Source organism: Dreissena polymorpha, chromosome 3 (genome assembly GCF_020536995.1).
Source record: "Dreissena polymorpha isolate Duluth1 chromosome 3, UMN_Dpol_1.0, whole genome shotgun sequence".
In the NCBI taxonomy this organism is placed as follows: Eukaryota; Metazoa; Mollusca; class Bivalvia; order Myida; family Dreissenidae; genus Dreissena; species Dreissena polymorpha.
Window position 1 is genome coordinate 110,085,174 of NC_068357.1, and position 18,743 is coordinate 110,103,916.

The window sequence follows — 18,743 nt, forward strand, 5'->3', positions numbered from 1 at the left end:
GACATAAAGATGCCATCAGGCAAGCCCAATTCATCTAAAGCCTAATCCATCAAGGGAGTGCTTTGTTCTTGTAAAATTCTTAAATGGCGTGAAAACTTTTTAAAATGTTAAATTGACATCATCTTTTGTCTTTGTTCTTAAATAAGCATTTAGGAAAACCTGATATTGTACTCGCAATTTTACGTTCACAATCCCGAGGGGGGGGGGGGGGTAATTTGCCAACTTTTAGGGTAGGGGTGTCCCGCTGAGACTTCCGAAATGTGACCCATTTTTATACCGGGACTCTGATAAAGTAGACCCATTTTGATACAAGATTTTTGAAAGCATACCCATTGAGAAAGTGGACCCATTTCAATACAAGAAGTTTGATAAACTGGACCCATTTAAATACTAGAATTTTATAAAGTGGACACATTTCATACTAGAATTTCAATCTCTTTCATATCAATACAGTCTACTTATTGAATTTGCTATTATATCTTTCCCGCTACTGAAACTTACTTTTTGATACCCATTTATATACAAGAATGACATTTATCATACCCAATTTGATACTGATACTTTCAAATCTATATGCATTTGTATACAAGCAAATTTCTGATTTCAATACCCATATCTATACTTAGATGCTCAAAACCATTCCCATATCTATAATTTTAGTCGAAAAACACACCCCATAAAATCGGCACACCCCCCCCCCCGGGTTCACAATGTAAACTAGCAACAAGGTGATGTAAAAATGTTCGCACCAATGGTTGCTCGTGTACTTTCATAATTCATTCTTGAAAATGCAAAATGTCACATCTGCTTTAGAATATTGATTGTTCACTGACACATGTATGCAAACAGGAACTTACTGCACATCTTTTTCCATGAAATAAAAATTAAATCGAATACATAAAAATCATTATTTTGTCAAAATAATTGTATTTACTGTCATGTTCAGGAATTTTTTATCATGCACTGTGGGACATTAAGGAAATTACCAGACCATAATAATAAAAAAAAAACATCATATACAAATATTATAAATTGATGTTATTGAAGTAGGAAAATGTTATTTTGATTTTCAAACCATAATTAGTGATTTTTTTAAGGTGAGTACACATTTCATGTGGGCACATAAGAATACCAGTCAATCATACCGGTAAGTCCTACAGGGCAAATATCAGAAAAAAGATAAGCATATTTACATGTATTGAAATAACATATGAAAAGATGTACTTGTCTATTCAAATGAATTCATGCTTAATGATTAATGTGGAAACTGTATGAATACACATTTCTTAATATTTCCTATCACCAATGATGCAAATGTATACATAAATACATAAATAATTACACAATTCAAAAAATGTAACTGTTAACAGTGAATGGATCTTCAGTATTATTATTTAAAGGTATCATATTTTGATTTAGTGCCCAAATCAATGAGTAACCCTGCTTTGTGTGTTCTGTATAACTCACTTGTACACTGTTAAAATGAATGCATTTTAAATGTATAGAATACTGTAATAACAAACAAAATAAAAGATATATATTCAAACAAAATGTCAACAATATTACATACATTATATACAGCAACATCACTGATTAATGATTAGCAGTCAATCTTAACCTGACTCACATATACCACGTAACAAATATACATTTAGGCCGTGCTCTGTGAAAAAGGCTTTAATGCATGTGTGTAAAGTGACATCCCAGATTAGCCTGTGCAGTCCACACAGGCTAATCAGGGACGACACTTTCCGCTTTTATGATAATTTACATTTAAAGAAAGTCTCTTCTTAGAATAAACAAGAAACTGTCGCAGACGGGTGAAGCTCCCCAAAGGTTTTTTTGTCACAATATTGCACTATATATTCAGATAAAAGGAAACGTCTTGACGGCACAGTAGTTGGGGGGACAATAATTTTTTTATAGAAAATTTCAAAGGGCCATAACTCTGTGAAAAATCATCCGACCAAAACCTGCTGATAATATGCACATCTCCTCTTGGTAGTGAAGCTTCCCATAAAGTTTCATTGAATTCTGTTCATTAGTTGCTTAGAAATAGCCCGGACAAGAATTGCACTATATGTACAGTTAATGGAAAATATCAAAGGGCCATAACTCTGTGAAAAATCATCCGACCAGAACCGGCTGATAATATGCACATCTCCTCTTGGTAGTGAAGCTTCCCATCAAGTTTCATTGATTTGCGGTCATTAATTGCTGAGAAATAGCCCGGACAAAAATTGTGCACGGACGGACACACGGACGGACAGACGAAGCAGCGACTATATGCTCCCCTCCAAATTTTTTGGGGGAGCATAATGAAGTATAGGCAGAAAGTGTTGTCCCTGATTAGCCTGTGTGGACTGCACAGGCTAATCTGGGACGACACTTTACGCACATGCAGTAAACCCCTTTTTCACAGAGCACGACTAATTTTGATTTACCTTCCAACAAGATAACCATACTCAAATGAAACAATGTAACTACATGCATTAATTTTATTGAGAAAAACGGAGTAACAACAGCAAAATTGCAAGTACATTTCGTTTAAAAACGACATTCAAATAAAATTGTAACAATCATATTTACAAACATAGTATAAGCACTTCAGAGATGTAAATGTAAAAGAACAATAAACAATTAATAATAATCATTACATTAGTATATCTGTAAGTGAGGAAAATATTGAAATTTGTCATAATAATCACAGTACAAATTTATTAAAATTTGGTAAACATTGAACATTTTTAAATATTTTATGTTAAATTCATTGTTTCAATGTGCATAATGGTTATATATACATACAAATATACAACTATTTATTTACTTCACCTCTGCTCAAGGTCGTTTGAAGTTCATAAATTATGCATCTAAGACACCTAAGAGAATTCTGAGATCGCTAGTATATAACTAGAAAGGCAATATGCCTAGTTACTATCTAGATTTTTATATCTGTCTATATTTTAACTTAATTTAAAAAAAAACACAGTTTCTAGCTATATGCAGCCGAGTCAATGAATTGAATATGAATTCATCTAAAAAATATATTCTATTCAGCTATTGCATAGAGTATCAAATATAATTTAATGTTAAAGCCAGTATGACGATTTTGTAAAATATTTATGAATTTATATAAAATGTGTAAAAAACTTATTATACATATATTTCAATATAAATTTTAAACAAGAGATGTGTTTGTCAGAAACACAATGCCCCCTATTGCTCCACTTTGAAGCCATAAATTTGACCTTTGACCTTGAAGGATGACCTTGACCTTTCACCACTCAAAACGTGCAGCTCCATGTTATACACATGCATGCCAAATATCAAGTTGCTATCTTCAATATTAAAAAGGTTATGACCAAACTTTAACGAAGGTTAAAGTTTTTGGAAAGAAAAATACAATGATATTTGACCTTTGACCTTTAAAGATGACCTTGACCTTTCACCATTCACAATGTGCAGCTCCGTGAGATACACATGCATGCCAAATATGAAGTTCCTATCTTCAATAATGCAATGCGCTAATTTGTCTTTGCTGCATTTTATGACATTCGTCGTCAATGTATAATTTTGCTTGCCTTTTTTGTGTTATTGTAACATATTTTTATCAATATATTACAATTTAACACATATAAAAATCGTACATACTCGCTTTAATGAGATGACAATGAGTTCTGAAATGAGACAATTAATTCATGCTGAAGAGTATTAAAAACATACATTGTTAACAATTACAGAATCAATTTTCATTATAAAATATAAAACGTACACATATATATACAAATCCAATACCAATCATCTAAGTATATTAAAAAATGTTATATACAACTCATGTAAGCGGTGTCAACCAAAAGTAGGTCAAGCAAAATAGCCTAGCTTAGCTCCAGGCCAGACTGAGCATTCACGCAGTCTGGTCAGGAACTACCCTGTCCACATTTTGGACCACAACATCTTGTACACTCATAGAGGCGAATTGCAACTAATAAAGTTTACAAAGGTGTAGTTGTACTTAAAATATACAAATATAGGACCAATATTGCCATTAAAAACAAAAAAATATCTTTTTAATTATCATATAGTTGTTGTCCTTTAATATTGAACCTGATATTTGCAATTTCATTGACTTGACAGTTGGTTATTGCAACATAAAACTGATGAAAGATGAAAAAAATCTACACATTAGTACTTTCTTATTCATTTTGAGCAAACTTTCAAGACTTATTAAAATCTGTTTAGTAAAAAAAATACAGGAAATATTGTAACTACACACTTTAAGATCGCACCTTTACACTGTAACCAGCATGAAAGATCGAACCTACACATTTCAAACAAAATGACATGTGTAGTTGTAGATAAGACAAGACCATTCCAGATGGCTTATTGCTACAGAACCACTGCGAGCAATACTCTGCATACTTCAATGAGATGGCGTAGATACTAAATGACCTGACCCAATCTTACGCTGCATTTTTCAATGATACCTTCAGCACGCCTGTCTGCTCTTCACTATAGCTACAAATAGAGCACAGATCCCGGGGTAAGTAACATAGAAGAAAATAAAGTTTTCATGAACTTTGTTGTAACCCTTTACATACATGCTTATAGCAAAAGTAAATGAATGTTTCAGTATATATTACCCTTTTGTAAACACAATACATAAGATTTCATGTAGAAAGTTTGATCTAAAATTGCCCTCACGCTCAACTTTATTGAAGACTTTCACTTGAATATTTGAGCCTTGTACTGAGAAAACCCGGCTTAATTCATGTACGTAAAGTGTTGTCCCAGATTAGCCCATGCAGGAAGCACAGGCTTATCAGGGACTTCACTTTCTGCCAAGACTGGATTCTTTTTTATTAGCAAAAATTTCCATAAAAAGCGGACAGTGTCGTCCCTGATATATCTATGGGGACCGCACAGGCTAATCTGAGAGAACATGTTATGCACATGTATTAAGCCCAGTTTTCCCAGAATGCAGATGCAGTCCTACCTGTACTGTTGCTTCTTCAGGTACTGCAGGACGGCAGGTCTCAGCCTCGCCACGCCCCCTCGGCTGTGAGCCCCCCGCCCGGTGATCACTATCAGGTGTTTACGTCTCTCTATGTCATAAAAAACAAGTGGCACTGCAAAATTGCTAATAACCTTGTCATAACATGGTGGAAAGTCTTCCGATTTAAATATACAATGTCTAATTAAAAATAGATCAACAACACAAATTAGTCAGCTCAACCATTTTATTTGTTTAAACCTTAACTGGGATGCAAGTAAGAAAGGTTCTACTATGCCATGGCCCCTAGAAATTGTCTACAAAATGTTGAAAAAACATTGGACTGAAACTGTGTTCAAAGTGTAACTAACTAAAACTGTATTATGGATCATAAAGATAGACCACAGCATTTGTTCCGCCAAACTATCTTCTGCCCTACTGATCAAAACATTACAGCCTCTTTTAATAATTGTGTTTCCTATTTTGCATTTCAAGATTTCATTTCGAGCCATTCATGTAAATGTAAGGTATCATTAAAACATTTTGTAATACACTCAATAAATTTGTATATTTCTATATGTTTGCAATTTTTATATACCATGAAAACTAAGGGAACATATCACACTGTTTCTAGAACTAGAAAAATAAGATTGCATACAACTTTGTTTCTATGCAATTAAGCAGTTTCTGACCTAGGTGACAAAAACCAGTTTCTATCACACAACATTTAGGTGACATACCACTTATTTTCTGTGTGATGATGCGTTCCAGGGCCACCAATGCCTCGTCTATATGGAGACCATGAAGGTCCAGAGTATTGTGCTCATCTAGAAGCTCCCGCCTGAAACACAGCCATACCCTAGCTGCAACCTGTTTATTTAAGCTGTACTATAAGCAATAAGCCTATATGAACCGCTATCTGGAAAAACTGGCCTTAATGCATGTGCCTAACTCTCTCAGTGCGGGAATCAAATTTCGAAGGCCTCGGCAAACAGTTTGGATCCAGATGAGACGCCACAAAACGTGGTGTCTCATCAGGATCCAAACTGTTTGCTATTCTGATAGTATTCCTAGAAAAAAATCGAAGAAAATGCTAATTTTAGAAATTCAGCAGACAACATTTTAGCAGACGACAAATTTCCCAGCATGCAAAGTGTTAAAGGATTGTCCCAGGTTAGCCTTCACATAGGCATATCAGTGACAACACTTTCCACTTCTAAGTGTAAAATCCGGTGTAGGTAAAACGTGTTGTCCCAGATAAGCCTGAGCATACTGCACAGGCTAATATGGGACGACACTTAACGCACATGCGTAGAGCCCAGTTTACCCAAAACACAGCTTATACAGACCCTTTTTAGAAAATTTCATGGGAAGAAAGATTACTTGGTAGCAGATGAAAGATAATGAGAACGCGCCAAAACTCTTATTTGCAAGACCGCCCTCAAACCACGCTGTAACTGTCACAAGTTTGACTTAGACGTAAAACCAAAGTAATGCATGTTTAATTTCACTCTAGCTAAACAAGAAATATGTGCCTAAAGTCACAATAACCAAAATCAGCACTGCAATTTTTTTTTAGCAAACAGTTATTGTTTTCATATTGAACATGTAAAACAACTTTCAATAACATTTCTGACATACTTTCATTTGCAAATTAATTTAACCAGCTTCATGGAGACAATGCCCTGAGTATTTTGGTGTGAACTGCGACTTAACTCCCTTAGTCTGTTTTGCATATACATCATCGAACACACATATTTTCAACAACACAACAGTTAAAGTTGACTACAAAAATATAAGGTCACCTTTCAGCCAAGATGTGTTCCGATGCCCTCATGTTTGCTTCTTTAATCCTTTGAGTGTGTTGATGGCCCTGCAACACAAAAAATTATAAAATTTATTTCTGAAACTGGTCTATTCTTAGAACGCTATTTTTAATCATGCTGTAGTATTAAATCTAAATTTATATTCACCATCAACACTAAAGCCATTGATTTGTTTTCAATTTTTACAGCACAAGCAATTTAGCCTTTTTATCAGCAGGATAGCAAATCTAACATATATTGTTTAAATGGCATTACAAGATATTACTATGTGCAAGTTACTGCATCAAAATTCATTTTTCAAAATTTTTGCAGATAAAACAAGTGTACACAAATGTAGTATATAAACATGAATTGCAGTTGAGGTTGTACTTATTATGACCGGCCCCCTAAATATTAACAGTACAAGCTCTTTCAAGCCTTTGTTCAGGCCCTTTAAGCACAAGGGCACCGCTGTGCCTGAATTTCCAAATCAGGGGTGCTCCTGTTATTCATTTTCAAAAAATTATCTTTTTGTAAATTTGTTTTGCTCTAAAGAGTATAGAAATTAATACATGACATATAAAATAAAAAATATCATAAACAGATTGCCAACTGTGGGCCTTCGTCCATATGCCTTCACAATATGTAGAGTAAAGGTCCGTATAGGGACGCAGTCTAACTCTAATCTACAGTCTAACTGTAATCTTTACTTTCTGGCCATTCAAGTTTGTTAAATATGTCCCAAAGTGAGGAAAGCTTATCACCCAATACACACCTGCTGTGAGTAGAACGCTGCGACCTGTTTGAGGCCACGCCTGTGCGCCTCCTGGGCCTTCTGGAAGCACTCGTGGCGGAGGCGGTGGTGTAGAGTGGCCTCCCCTCTGTAGTCCTCGTACTCTGGTGCTGCGCCGTCCTGGTAGTCCTTGCTCACCACAGGGTGGTAGATGTATGCATCCAGCTGTGGACGGGGAAAAAATAGGTGAACCATGCTCTGGAAAAACTGGGTTTATGCATGGGCGTAAAGTGTCATCTCAGACTAGCCTGCGCAGTCCACACAGGCTAATCAGGGACAACACTATCCCCTTTTATGGATTTTTATTTAAAGGAGGTCTCATCTAAAGAAAAATCCAGTCTGAGCGGAAAAGGTAGTCCCTGGGACGACACTTTACTCACATGCTTTAAACCCCATTTTCCCGAGTGTTGCTCATTTTAACCCTTTGCATGCTGGGAAATTTGTTGTCTGCTAAAATGTTGTCTGCTAAATTTCTTAAATTAGCATTTTCTTCGATTTTTTTTCAAAGAATACTATCAGAATAGCAAACAGTTTGGATCCTGATGAGACGCCACGTTCTATGGCGTCTCATCTGGATCCAAACTGTTTGCACAGACCTTCAAAATTCGGTTCCCGCAATGAAAGAGTTAAACAAGAAAACATATACATTTCACGAATGCAAATTGTTTTCAAATGAAATTTACAAGCTCTCAAAATTAACAAAAGTGTTTTTGATTTTTTTGTTAAATTAAACGCTAACTTGAACCTATCAAGCCAATATGTGAACTCTTGTTTCAACTCCAATAAGATTTCTTTGTACATGTATAAAGATGAGTAAAAAATTTTTTTTTGTTGTCAATGATTAAATATGTTTGCAACAAAATGCACATATTTGGATTCATTTTGCTTTTCCTTATCTCTCATTCATTTAGAATTTTGTTCAACATTCATTTTGTGGAAATTACTTAGTGTTTAACTTGTTTAAAAAAATGCATTTATAAAGCAAACAAAATGGATGTGAATGTTTATATTCAATTATCATGTTATGCATGTGGAAATTAAAATGAAATGTTGTGGAGTTTATTTATTCTTAAATTTCCCTAACATAGTCTCATATGCGCCTATTTACAGCATCAATGTTTAAATTATATTATAAATCTGTCTGAATACTGATAACTAACGAAACAGGAAGGCCATGATGGCACTTAAGTGCTCGTTAAAGTTCACTGACCACCAATTGATGAAGACTTCAACTGATAGATGGCACAGACTTAGTAGAAGAACAATAGAATAGAAATAATTTCACAAGATATTATGTATTCATAGAGCAGCTGCATAGAAGCCCCCACATTCCACTTTTTCCCAAAACTATTTTATGTCAATCACAATTTGACTTTTGACCTTTAAGTGTGACATTTGCCTTTGAGGTAATAAAACAAGTGATACTATGGGCACTCAGTCTCCTCATTTAATGGAGGTTGTGTTAAATTGAATGATAAATGAAAACGTTACAGTCTTGACAAGCTGTTGTATCATCAATTTTGACCTTTGACCTCTAAATGTGACCCTTGTCTGAGGTAGAAAGATTTTACATACAAAATGCCATGTCCTTGTGATTGGCAATAGTGATAAGTTAAAAATTCTTAAAATAGCGTTATGAAAGATAAAATTACATTCTGAATAAGCTGCTTTCTTTCCAAAATTGATATCTGAAGACCTTGATGTTTGACCTATTTATTAGTATGAATATTATTTGTGTCAGGTTATTCAAAATGTATCCAATATATGGAAAAGATATGGCTCAAACAAGATTTTTCAAGCGGTAATATGGCAAAATTTGACTTGACCCATAAGTGTGACCTTGACCTTTGAGGTAGGGGGACGTTTGCTAAGCATTAAATGCTGCCCCCTCTTGGTTGTCATTTGTGGTAAGTTATCTTAAACAAGAGTACTGCATAACGGGTGCCACGCTCGGCTGCGAAAGCTTGTCACATTTTTTTTTTAAGGTCACAGTGACCTTGACCTTTGACCTAGTGACCCAAAATGGGTGTGGCGTGTAGAACTCATCAAGGTGCATCTACATATGAAGTTTCAAAGTCGTAGGTGGAAGCACTTAGATTTTAGAGCCAATGTAAAGGTTTTAGCACGACGCTGGCGGACGTCAGCAGCGACAGGCTATGACAATACCTCGGGTTTTCTCCGAAAACAGCCTCACTAAAAAGCATAATGAATGACAATGTTACAGCCTGAACAAGTTGTTTTATGGCAAAATATGATCTTTGAACTTTAAAAAAAAAAGAAACAAGAGCTGTCACCATAGCATGACATATGCCCCCTATAAACGCTTTGATAGAAGTTATAGCATTTTTCGAAGCCTAAACGCAGAAATTTCGAAACCTAAACGCGGACCCTAAGTTCAAGGTCAAGGTCACAGGGATCAAAATTTTTGTGCGTTTGGAAAGGCCTTGTCCATATAACCATGCATACCAAATATGAAGGTTATATCTCAAGGGACATAGTAGTTATGAGCATTTTTCGAAACTTAAACACAGAATTTGAAACCTAAACGCGGACCCTAAATTCAAGGTCAAGGTCACAGGGGTCAAATTTTTTGTGCACATTGAAAGGCCTTGTCCATATACACATGCATACCAAATATGAAGGCTTTATATCAAGGGACATAGAAGTTATGAGCATTTTTCAAAACCTAAACGCAGATTTCGAAACCTAAACGCAGACCCTAACTTCAAGGCAAAGGTCATAGGGGTAAAAAAAATGTGCGTATGGAAAGGCATTGTCCATATACACATGCATACCAAATATGAAGGTTATATCTCAAGGGACATAGAAGTTATGAGCATTTTCGAAACCTAAACACAAAGTGTGACGGAAAGACGGACAGACACACAGAGGGACAGTCCGATCACTATATGCCCCCTTTTCTTCAAAAGGGGGCATAAAAAGTGTGACCTCCATCCTTTCAAATAGGGAGACAACTATTATAAGCTACTTGTCACCTGAAGAGGTATTGTGTCAGGTTAAAGTATAATCCATCAATGTACAGCAAAGTTATGGCTGAGACATGAAACTTTGTAAAGAGGGACAGATGCACAATGCAACTGCTTTATACTGCCTTCTCCAAAAGGGGGCATAACAAACTTCCAACTATCAACAACATACACATAACACACACAAGTAAACTGAACTCTTGTGAGAAACAGTCTAGCGATCAGCCTAGAAAATTTAAAGATAAACATTCCGACAATGTTTAATTAAGATTATTATAAATGTGGCCACTAGAGTGGTTACAAGATTTATTCTAAGATCTGACCTGGTCACTAAGTTTTGGACGCATGTGACCCAGATTTGAGCTTGACCTTGATATTGTCCAGTTAATATTTTGACCCGGATTCATCAATATTGGATGAAAAATGTGGCCTCTAGATTGATAACTAGCAAAGTTAACAACACACCCCACATACATCGCACACTGCTATCTGAACACTGCCAGACATGAGGTGATTCCAAAAGCTCATCTAGAACACTTTGTGCTCAGGTGAGCTAAAATATATACCTTCAATTCCATTATCTGGTAGGTGGGGGAATCTATAGGTTGTCTGAAATAGCAGCTCAAAAGTCTACCCACCATGTCCTGCATGCTCTGCCTCTTGGTGCGCTCTATCAGTCTCTGTTCACTCTCCCAGTCCCCATGGGGCTGACTGGAGGGCTGGGTCACATGCTCACCTCGGCTGTGCTTGATGGACTCAATGGTCCTCACTGAGGTTGAAACTGAAAACATAGGACAGTATGGCCAATGGTGTCACTGAGGTTGAAACTGAAAACATAGGGCAGTATGGTCAATGATCTCACTGAGGTTGAAACTGAAAACATTGGAAAGTATGGTCAACGGTGTCACTGAGGTTGAAACTGAAAACATAGGGCAGTATGGTCAATGATCTCACTGAGGTTGAAACTGAAAACATTGGAAAGTATGGTCAACGGTGTCACTGAGGTTGAAACTGAAAACATATGGCAGAATGGAGTCACTGAGGATGAAACTAAAAACATAGGACATTATGGTCAATGGTCTCACTGTGGATGAAACTGAAAGCAAGGGGCAGTATGGTCAATGATCTCACTAAGGTTGAAACTGAAAACATAAGCCAGTATCAACTAGATTCACAATGTAAATTAGGAAAGGTTAGCTAGATTTACAATGTAAGTTGAGAAAAACCATTTCTTAAATCCATGTAACACTTGGCTGGTTTGTATTCAAGACCTTTTTTAAAAACAAAACACGGTTAACAAAAGATGTGTTTGTCAGAAACACAATGCCCCCTAATGCGCCGCTTTGATTTTTTTTGACCTTTGACCTTAAAGGATTTCCTTGACCTTTCACCACTCAAAATGTGCAGCTCCATGAGATACACATGCATGCCAAATATCAAGTTGATATCTTCAATATTACAAAAGTTATTGCAAAAGTTTAACCAAGGTTAAAGTTTGTGACAGACAGACAGACAGACAGACAGACAGACAGACAGACAGACAGACAGACAGACAGACAGACAGACAGACAGAGACAGACAGACAGACAGACAGACAGACAGACAGACAGACAGACAGACAGACAGACAGACAGACAGACAGACAGACACATACAATGATAGACAGACAGGCCAAAAATTATATACCCCCCGATCATTCAAGCCGCGGCGCATAAAAATTTAAAGACGTTAGTATTTTTATCATAATCGTGCAAGTGCCTAATGTATAACTTAGGTCAAGATTTCCCTAGCAGCTGTGTTAAAACTGTCCCCAGGAAATTAATGAAGTTGGCATTGAAGAGAGATGAACCAAGTACTTAAATGATTAAGTGTCTTTGCACTTAGCAGGATGCATCAACTTGAAACCTACTTGAATCCAGGAGATTGCAAGTCTGATAAGCAGACAGAAGGAGATATTGTAGTTGTTGTACAACTGCAGCTGAACACTGTTTTAGTCATTTAGAGCAATAATTGCAAAATATCCTATTTGCAAACGCTCAATTAAGGGGTGTTGCGGCAGTTTATTTAACCGAGGATATATTTATAGCAACACCGATGCTATTCTCACAACCCAATAGTTTTGTTATCAGAATCATCACAAATAAATGACCGAGTAGGTTCATAATAGGTACTCAGTGGTTCGATCCCAGGTGCAGTTAACTTTTTTTCTTTCTTTTATTTCATTCTTGTTTTTTTTTCCTGGAGCTCTTAAGTCCTGTTGTTTACATTAATCAATTAAAAGCATTTTATCACGAACTTCAAAACATGCCGAAATTTGACAGCAAGTCCCTGTTATTGATGATTAAGGTTGAGTTTGATACTGTATGGTCTTATGTTTGTGATTAAATACTGAATTAGTATTGTTTTTGTTTTTTTTTTGTAAACTGTTGTGATCCCAATTAAGATTGTAAACAATCAATAATGTTTTATGCATATCTCTAACAGTCTATGTACCGGTACTTGTGTTTCGCCTTATTGCTGTATTTTATGAAATTTGACATAGACGGTAGAGTTAGTTAAACAAAAAATCTCTGTTAAAAGTGTGGTGACCCCCCCTTTTTTATTTTTGTTTTATGATAACAATACGTAGATGAACATATTTGAGCAATTTCGCAAAAAGTTATTAGATAGAACTTTTTTAATTCCATTTTTGAGGTTAAAATAGTAAAAATATTGACGTATTTTTGGGTGACATAAAAATTACAAAAATTAAATTTCTTAAAATTTAACTTGTGTTCTCCATCTTTTTGGTAGTTTGTGGTTTAATAAAATGGTATATGATATATCTTAGCTTATATAATGTCTACATGTTGCCAATTCCATAGGTTATTAATCATTTTTATGCAATTAGAGATTTTTCAGTTTTTAATGAAAAAGTACATGTCATATAATGGTGAATAAAATCAAAACAAGGCCGGTGACCCTATGTTTTTATTTCATTTTTCATATAATATTAGTATGTATTACTCAAATATAAATTTTGAGCAAAAGTTATTAGATGGAAAAAAATCAGCAAAACTGCAGCAACACCCCTTAATTAAGTTTATTAAGTGTGAGAAATTTGTTGAAAGGTACATATAAATATTATTTATAACATAAACTTAACAAAGAACAATATTTTAAATTAGATTTTTTACCATTTATTTCATTTTTTTCTTGTCAACAAAAGAATCATATTTGAGTCTCTGAAATATCCCATAAAAGTGACTTAATTATACAATTATCTGACAGCAAGGTTTACACAGCTGATTTAATTCACAATTAATGCCTACAACATGGCATGTAAGAGCTTAAATTATACAAAGTTATATAGTCATGTAAACTTTGCACTATAGTACATGTACCAGAGTTAAAAGACACACTTTTGGTATTATAACTAAACATCACAACCTTATTGAAACTCTCATTAACCCAAAGAAACAAACTACAACCAAAGAAAACTCCTGAACGCCTAAAATAAACTGTCACCTGCAAAAGATCAACACAAAATCAACTTAAATTACAAAATTATACACACAGAAAACTCTTAAGACAGCAACAACGAGAAATTGCGAACTATAAAAAAATAAAACTTCGATTGACCTTTTTGAATAACCCCCTTTTTTAAGCTGATATCCAAAAGTTAAACAAGATGTGTTTGTGAAACACTATGTCCCCGTATATGACGTTTGACCTTGGAGGATGACCATGACCCTTCACCACTCAAAATGTGCAGCTCCATGAGATACACATGCATGTCAAATATAAAATTGCTAGCTTCAATATTGCAGAAGTGACATTACATGAGCAATTTTGACCCATATATTTGACCTTGAAGGATGACCATGATCTTTCCACCACTCAAAATGTTCAGTTCCATGAGATACATATGCATGCCAAATATCAAGTTGCTATCTTCAATATTGCAAAAGTACTCATCAAATGAGTGATTTTGGCCACATATATTTGACCTCTGACCTTGAAGGATGACCTTGACCTTTCACCACTCAAAATGTGCAGCTCCATGAGATACACATGCATCCCAAATATCAAGTTGATTGCAAAAGTGTACATAAAATGAGCGATTTTGACCCATATATTTGACCTTTGACCTTGAAGGATGACCTTGACCTTTCACCACTCAAAATGTGCAGCTCCATGAGCATGCCAAATATCAAGTTGCTATCTTGAATATTGAAATATTGCAAAAGTGTACATTAAATGAGCGATTTTGACCTATATATTTGACCTTTGACCTTGAAGGATGACCTTGACCTTTCGCCACTTCAAAATGTGCAGCTCCATGAGATACATATGCATGCCAAATATCAAGTTGCTATCTTCAATATTGCAAAAGTTATTGCAAATGTTTAAGTTGGCGCAAACAAACCAACAGACCAACAGACAGGGCAAAAACAATGTCTCCCACTACTATAGTGGGGGACATAAAAATAGTTTAAGAGTAAGCTTGTGTGCATATGTATTTTTGAAGTCTACAATTGTTAAGTTTACCCTGGAAAAAGTCCTTAGGTTTCGCAGGCTTCAGTCATTTCAATCAATTTACTACAACAACGCTTAACTCTTTCCCCCAAAAGAAGCAAAGTGAAAATGGCTTTTGCAACCAGCATAAAACCAGAACAGCCTGCGCGTAATTCGCAGTCTGATTAGGTTTCATGCTGTTTGCTGCTCGTCAGTATCTAAGGGATTGAGATGAAGCCTTTAAAACTTGAATTTAGTAAGAAAGGTATTTAATTAAATATATTTTTCTTAAGGACTACAAATGTGTCAAAATACATATCTAAGAAGTAAAGGGTTAATTGGTTTTCAAAATAAAGTCAAGATCCATTTTGTTCCCTGAGACTCAGACTTCACACGTACCAGTGGACCCTGAAGACATTCTCCAGGAACTCTCTGTCGATGTCAGGGAAGAAGCTGAACAGTTTCTCCCAGTTTGAGACGCGTAGCCAACATGGGCTCTCCACCTTCAATACGCAACAGCTCATCCTGAAATGTACAAATACCATGAAATGCAGTCCCTTTCGTATAATCAATGTAAGATGTTTGTGAATTGCAAACCAGTTCTTGTTGTTGTGTTTTTTCAAAATTATCAGTTATGATCATCCCAACTGGCTAAAAATTCCTTAACTTGCTTCTGAGAGCTTGTCAAAACTGTCTGAAAACTGTCTGCCGTACCACAGGTAAGTCAAAATTAACCGATTTCCAATCATATATCCTTTAAAAATCATAAGAAAGAGTTTACTATGCATATATATATATTACAACCAGATATAAGACCAAGGACTGCATGGTTGTCATTCTGGGGTCAGGTGATAAAACCCTAGCATCACAAGCCAGGTATCACAGTGGGGCATTAATCTAATAAATATTATAAGTGAAGGATTACACTAAGTATACAACATTATTGAATTTTGGCACTAATGCCTTATGATGGAATGGTGAAACATGGGGACCTATTTTAATAATCCATATGATGATCTATTCAATCAACTGTGTGTATTAGCCAATTTCTCTACAATACTTCTTTCCTAAAAAAATTGGGAAACTTTTATTTCAATGTACTAACAAAGACATACTTAATGATGCAGCAAACACATGGCCAGAATGAAAGAGCCACAAACTATCAAATCTTTAAAAAGACTTGGATGTGATATAAAGAAAAAATCAGACATGAAGATATTAAAAAAATATTTCCAATGATGAAATGGAGATTAATTATATAGTACTGACAAAGTTCAGTTCCTGCTGCTGTATTTTCTTTTCTTCGTTCATGATGTCAGTCAGGGATTGGACTGGTGTAGGGTTTCTCTTTAACACCTCATTCATGGGAAGGCTTCCTTTTACAGAAAATCCTACCACAGCTGTTGGCCTACAAAATATTGTCATATCAACTTCAATACTTGCACAAATGAATACAAATTCTGCATTTAATATCAGTGGCTTAATACAAAAATAGGTCTTATGCCATATGCAGCCAGCGTAGCACAGGACCAGCCTGTGTATTATGGGCAGTCTGGTCAGGAGCCACCCTTTCTGCTTATGTCCCCATGAAGCATTGAGTGACTTTATAGTGGACAAGGTAACTAAGAAGCAGACTGCACTTAATGCCGTCTATAGAGGCTGGTCGCATATGACATAAGACCCATTTTCACATGACGTGACTCATATAGTGTTTTCAAATGTAATAATCATGTCAAGAAAATCTAAATTGAAACAAGAAGCGTAACTTCTATATTCATTTGTGTCTATAGATGTCAAGAAGGGAGAGGCATATAAACATGTAATTAAGAACAGTTCCACAAACATGTTCTCCTGCTTCTATTCTACTTCTTCTACTAGCACTTTAAAAATTGGTATTACCGTCCTGTCATCTCTGTGGTCTCGTGTCTCGTGCGCAGGTCTACCTTGCCACGTCGACTCCTTGGGCTGTTGGAGGACAGCTCATCTTGCTGCAGCCGCTTGGCAAGCTCCTCATCTGAAATATGCGTAGCCGATGATTAAGCCAAGCTATATCTGTCAAATAAATGATTATTCATATTGTTTATATCAGTTACTAAACATTGATCGGAGTTTGATATGCAGGAATTAAATGGCCAAATCAGTCTGTAACCATGACGAAGAGTTGTTTATTAAGTAATGAACAGCCATCCTGCATATATTTATTCATATTAAATACAGTCTGAAATGTTGCTAGGCGGTGGGAATTTCTTATGCTTCAAACTGGAACAGGACGTCTTGTGTTTACTAATAGTATGTTTTTACTAATTCTGAAAAAGAAAACTAGATATGTCGAAAACAAAGGTGCCCCAACAACACATTTGAGGAAAACTGGTTGCAGCTAAAATTCTATTCTCCATGAGCACCTTAACATTCAGCTTTGAATAACGAAGTGAAATCATGCAAGCAGTAAAACAGAAGTGTAATACACAAAATAAAGTCTTTTATACATACCTGCAGCCATGTAAGTTTAAATCTTTTCTAAAACAAGAGGGCCTGAAAGGCCCAAAGTCGCTCAACTGAGATAACAAGATATTATTGGGACAAATCTTCTGACCAATTTCATGAAGATCGGAAAATAAATGTGGCCTCTAGAGTTAAACAAGGTTTTACTATAGCCATATAAGGAAAAATGCCCCGCCTCCTGGCAGCCATGTTTTCAACCAACCGGCATCATTTTGAACTCGTCCAAGATATTAATGGGATGAATCTTCTGACCAAGTTTCATGAAGATCAGACAGTAATATGGCCTCTAGAGTGTTAACAAGATTTTACTATAGCCATATAAGGAAATTGCCCTGCCCCTTGGAAGCCATGTTTTTCAAGCAAACATAATTTTTTCAAACTAATCCAAGATATCATTGAGACCAATCTTCTGACCAAATTTCATGAAGACTGGACAATAAATGTGGCCTCTAGAGTGTTAACAAGGTTTTACTATAGCCATATTAGCCATATAAGGAAAAATGCCCCGCCCCCTGGTGGCCATGTTTTTCAAGCAAAGTTACCATTTTCGATCTCATCCAAGATATCATTGGGACAAATCTTCGGACCAAGATTCATGATGAACGGAAAATAAATGTGCCCTCTAGAGTGTTAACAAAGTTTTACTATAGCCATATAAGGAAAAATGCCCCGTCCCCGTGTGGACATGTTTTTCAACCAACCGGCATCATTTTTTAACTCTCGTCCAATTATAATTGGGATGAATCTTCTGACCGAGTTTCATGAAGATCGGACTATAAATGTGGCCTCTAGAGTGTTAACAAGATCTTAGTATTATAGCCATATAAGGCAAAATGCCCTGCCCCTTGGCAGCCATGTTTTTCAATCAAACGTAACCATTTTCGAACTTATCCAAATATCAAGACAAATCTTTTGACCAAATTTCATGAAGATCAAAAAATAAATGTGGCCTCTAGAGTATTAACAAGGTTTTACTATAGCCATATAAGGAAAAATGCCCCTGCCCCCTTGCAGCAATGTTTTTTAACCAACCAGCATCATTTTCGAACTCGTCCAAGATATTATTGGGATGAATCTTCTGACCAAGTTTCATGAAGATTGGAATAAATGTGGCCTCTAGAGTTTTAACAAGATTTTACTATAGCCATATATCGCCATATAAGGAAAAA

At 35.7% G+C, this 18,743-nt stretch overlaps 1 protein-coding gene across 1 annotated transcript; it reads right to left on the minus strand.

Annotated features, from left to right (window-relative positions):
* Nucleotides 1-695: 695 nt before the first annotated feature.
* LOC127872494 (NEDD4-binding protein 2-like) lies at nucleotides 696-15,490 on the minus strand. The gene is made up of 7 exons (XM_052415823.1): nucleotides 15,472-15,490; nucleotides 11,214-11,356; nucleotides 7,571-7,753; nucleotides 6,796-6,863; nucleotides 5,731-5,831; nucleotides 4,994-5,102; nucleotides 696-4,515 (listed from the first exon to the last, which is right to left on the minus strand). The coding sequence occupies exons 1-7, from the start codon at nucleotides 15,488-15,490 to the stop codon at nucleotides 4,461-4,463; spliced, it is 678 nt and encodes a 225-aa protein (XP_052271783.1). The 3' UTR covers nucleotides 696-4,460.
* Between the last annotated feature and the right edge of the window lie 3,253 nt (nucleotides 15,491-18,743).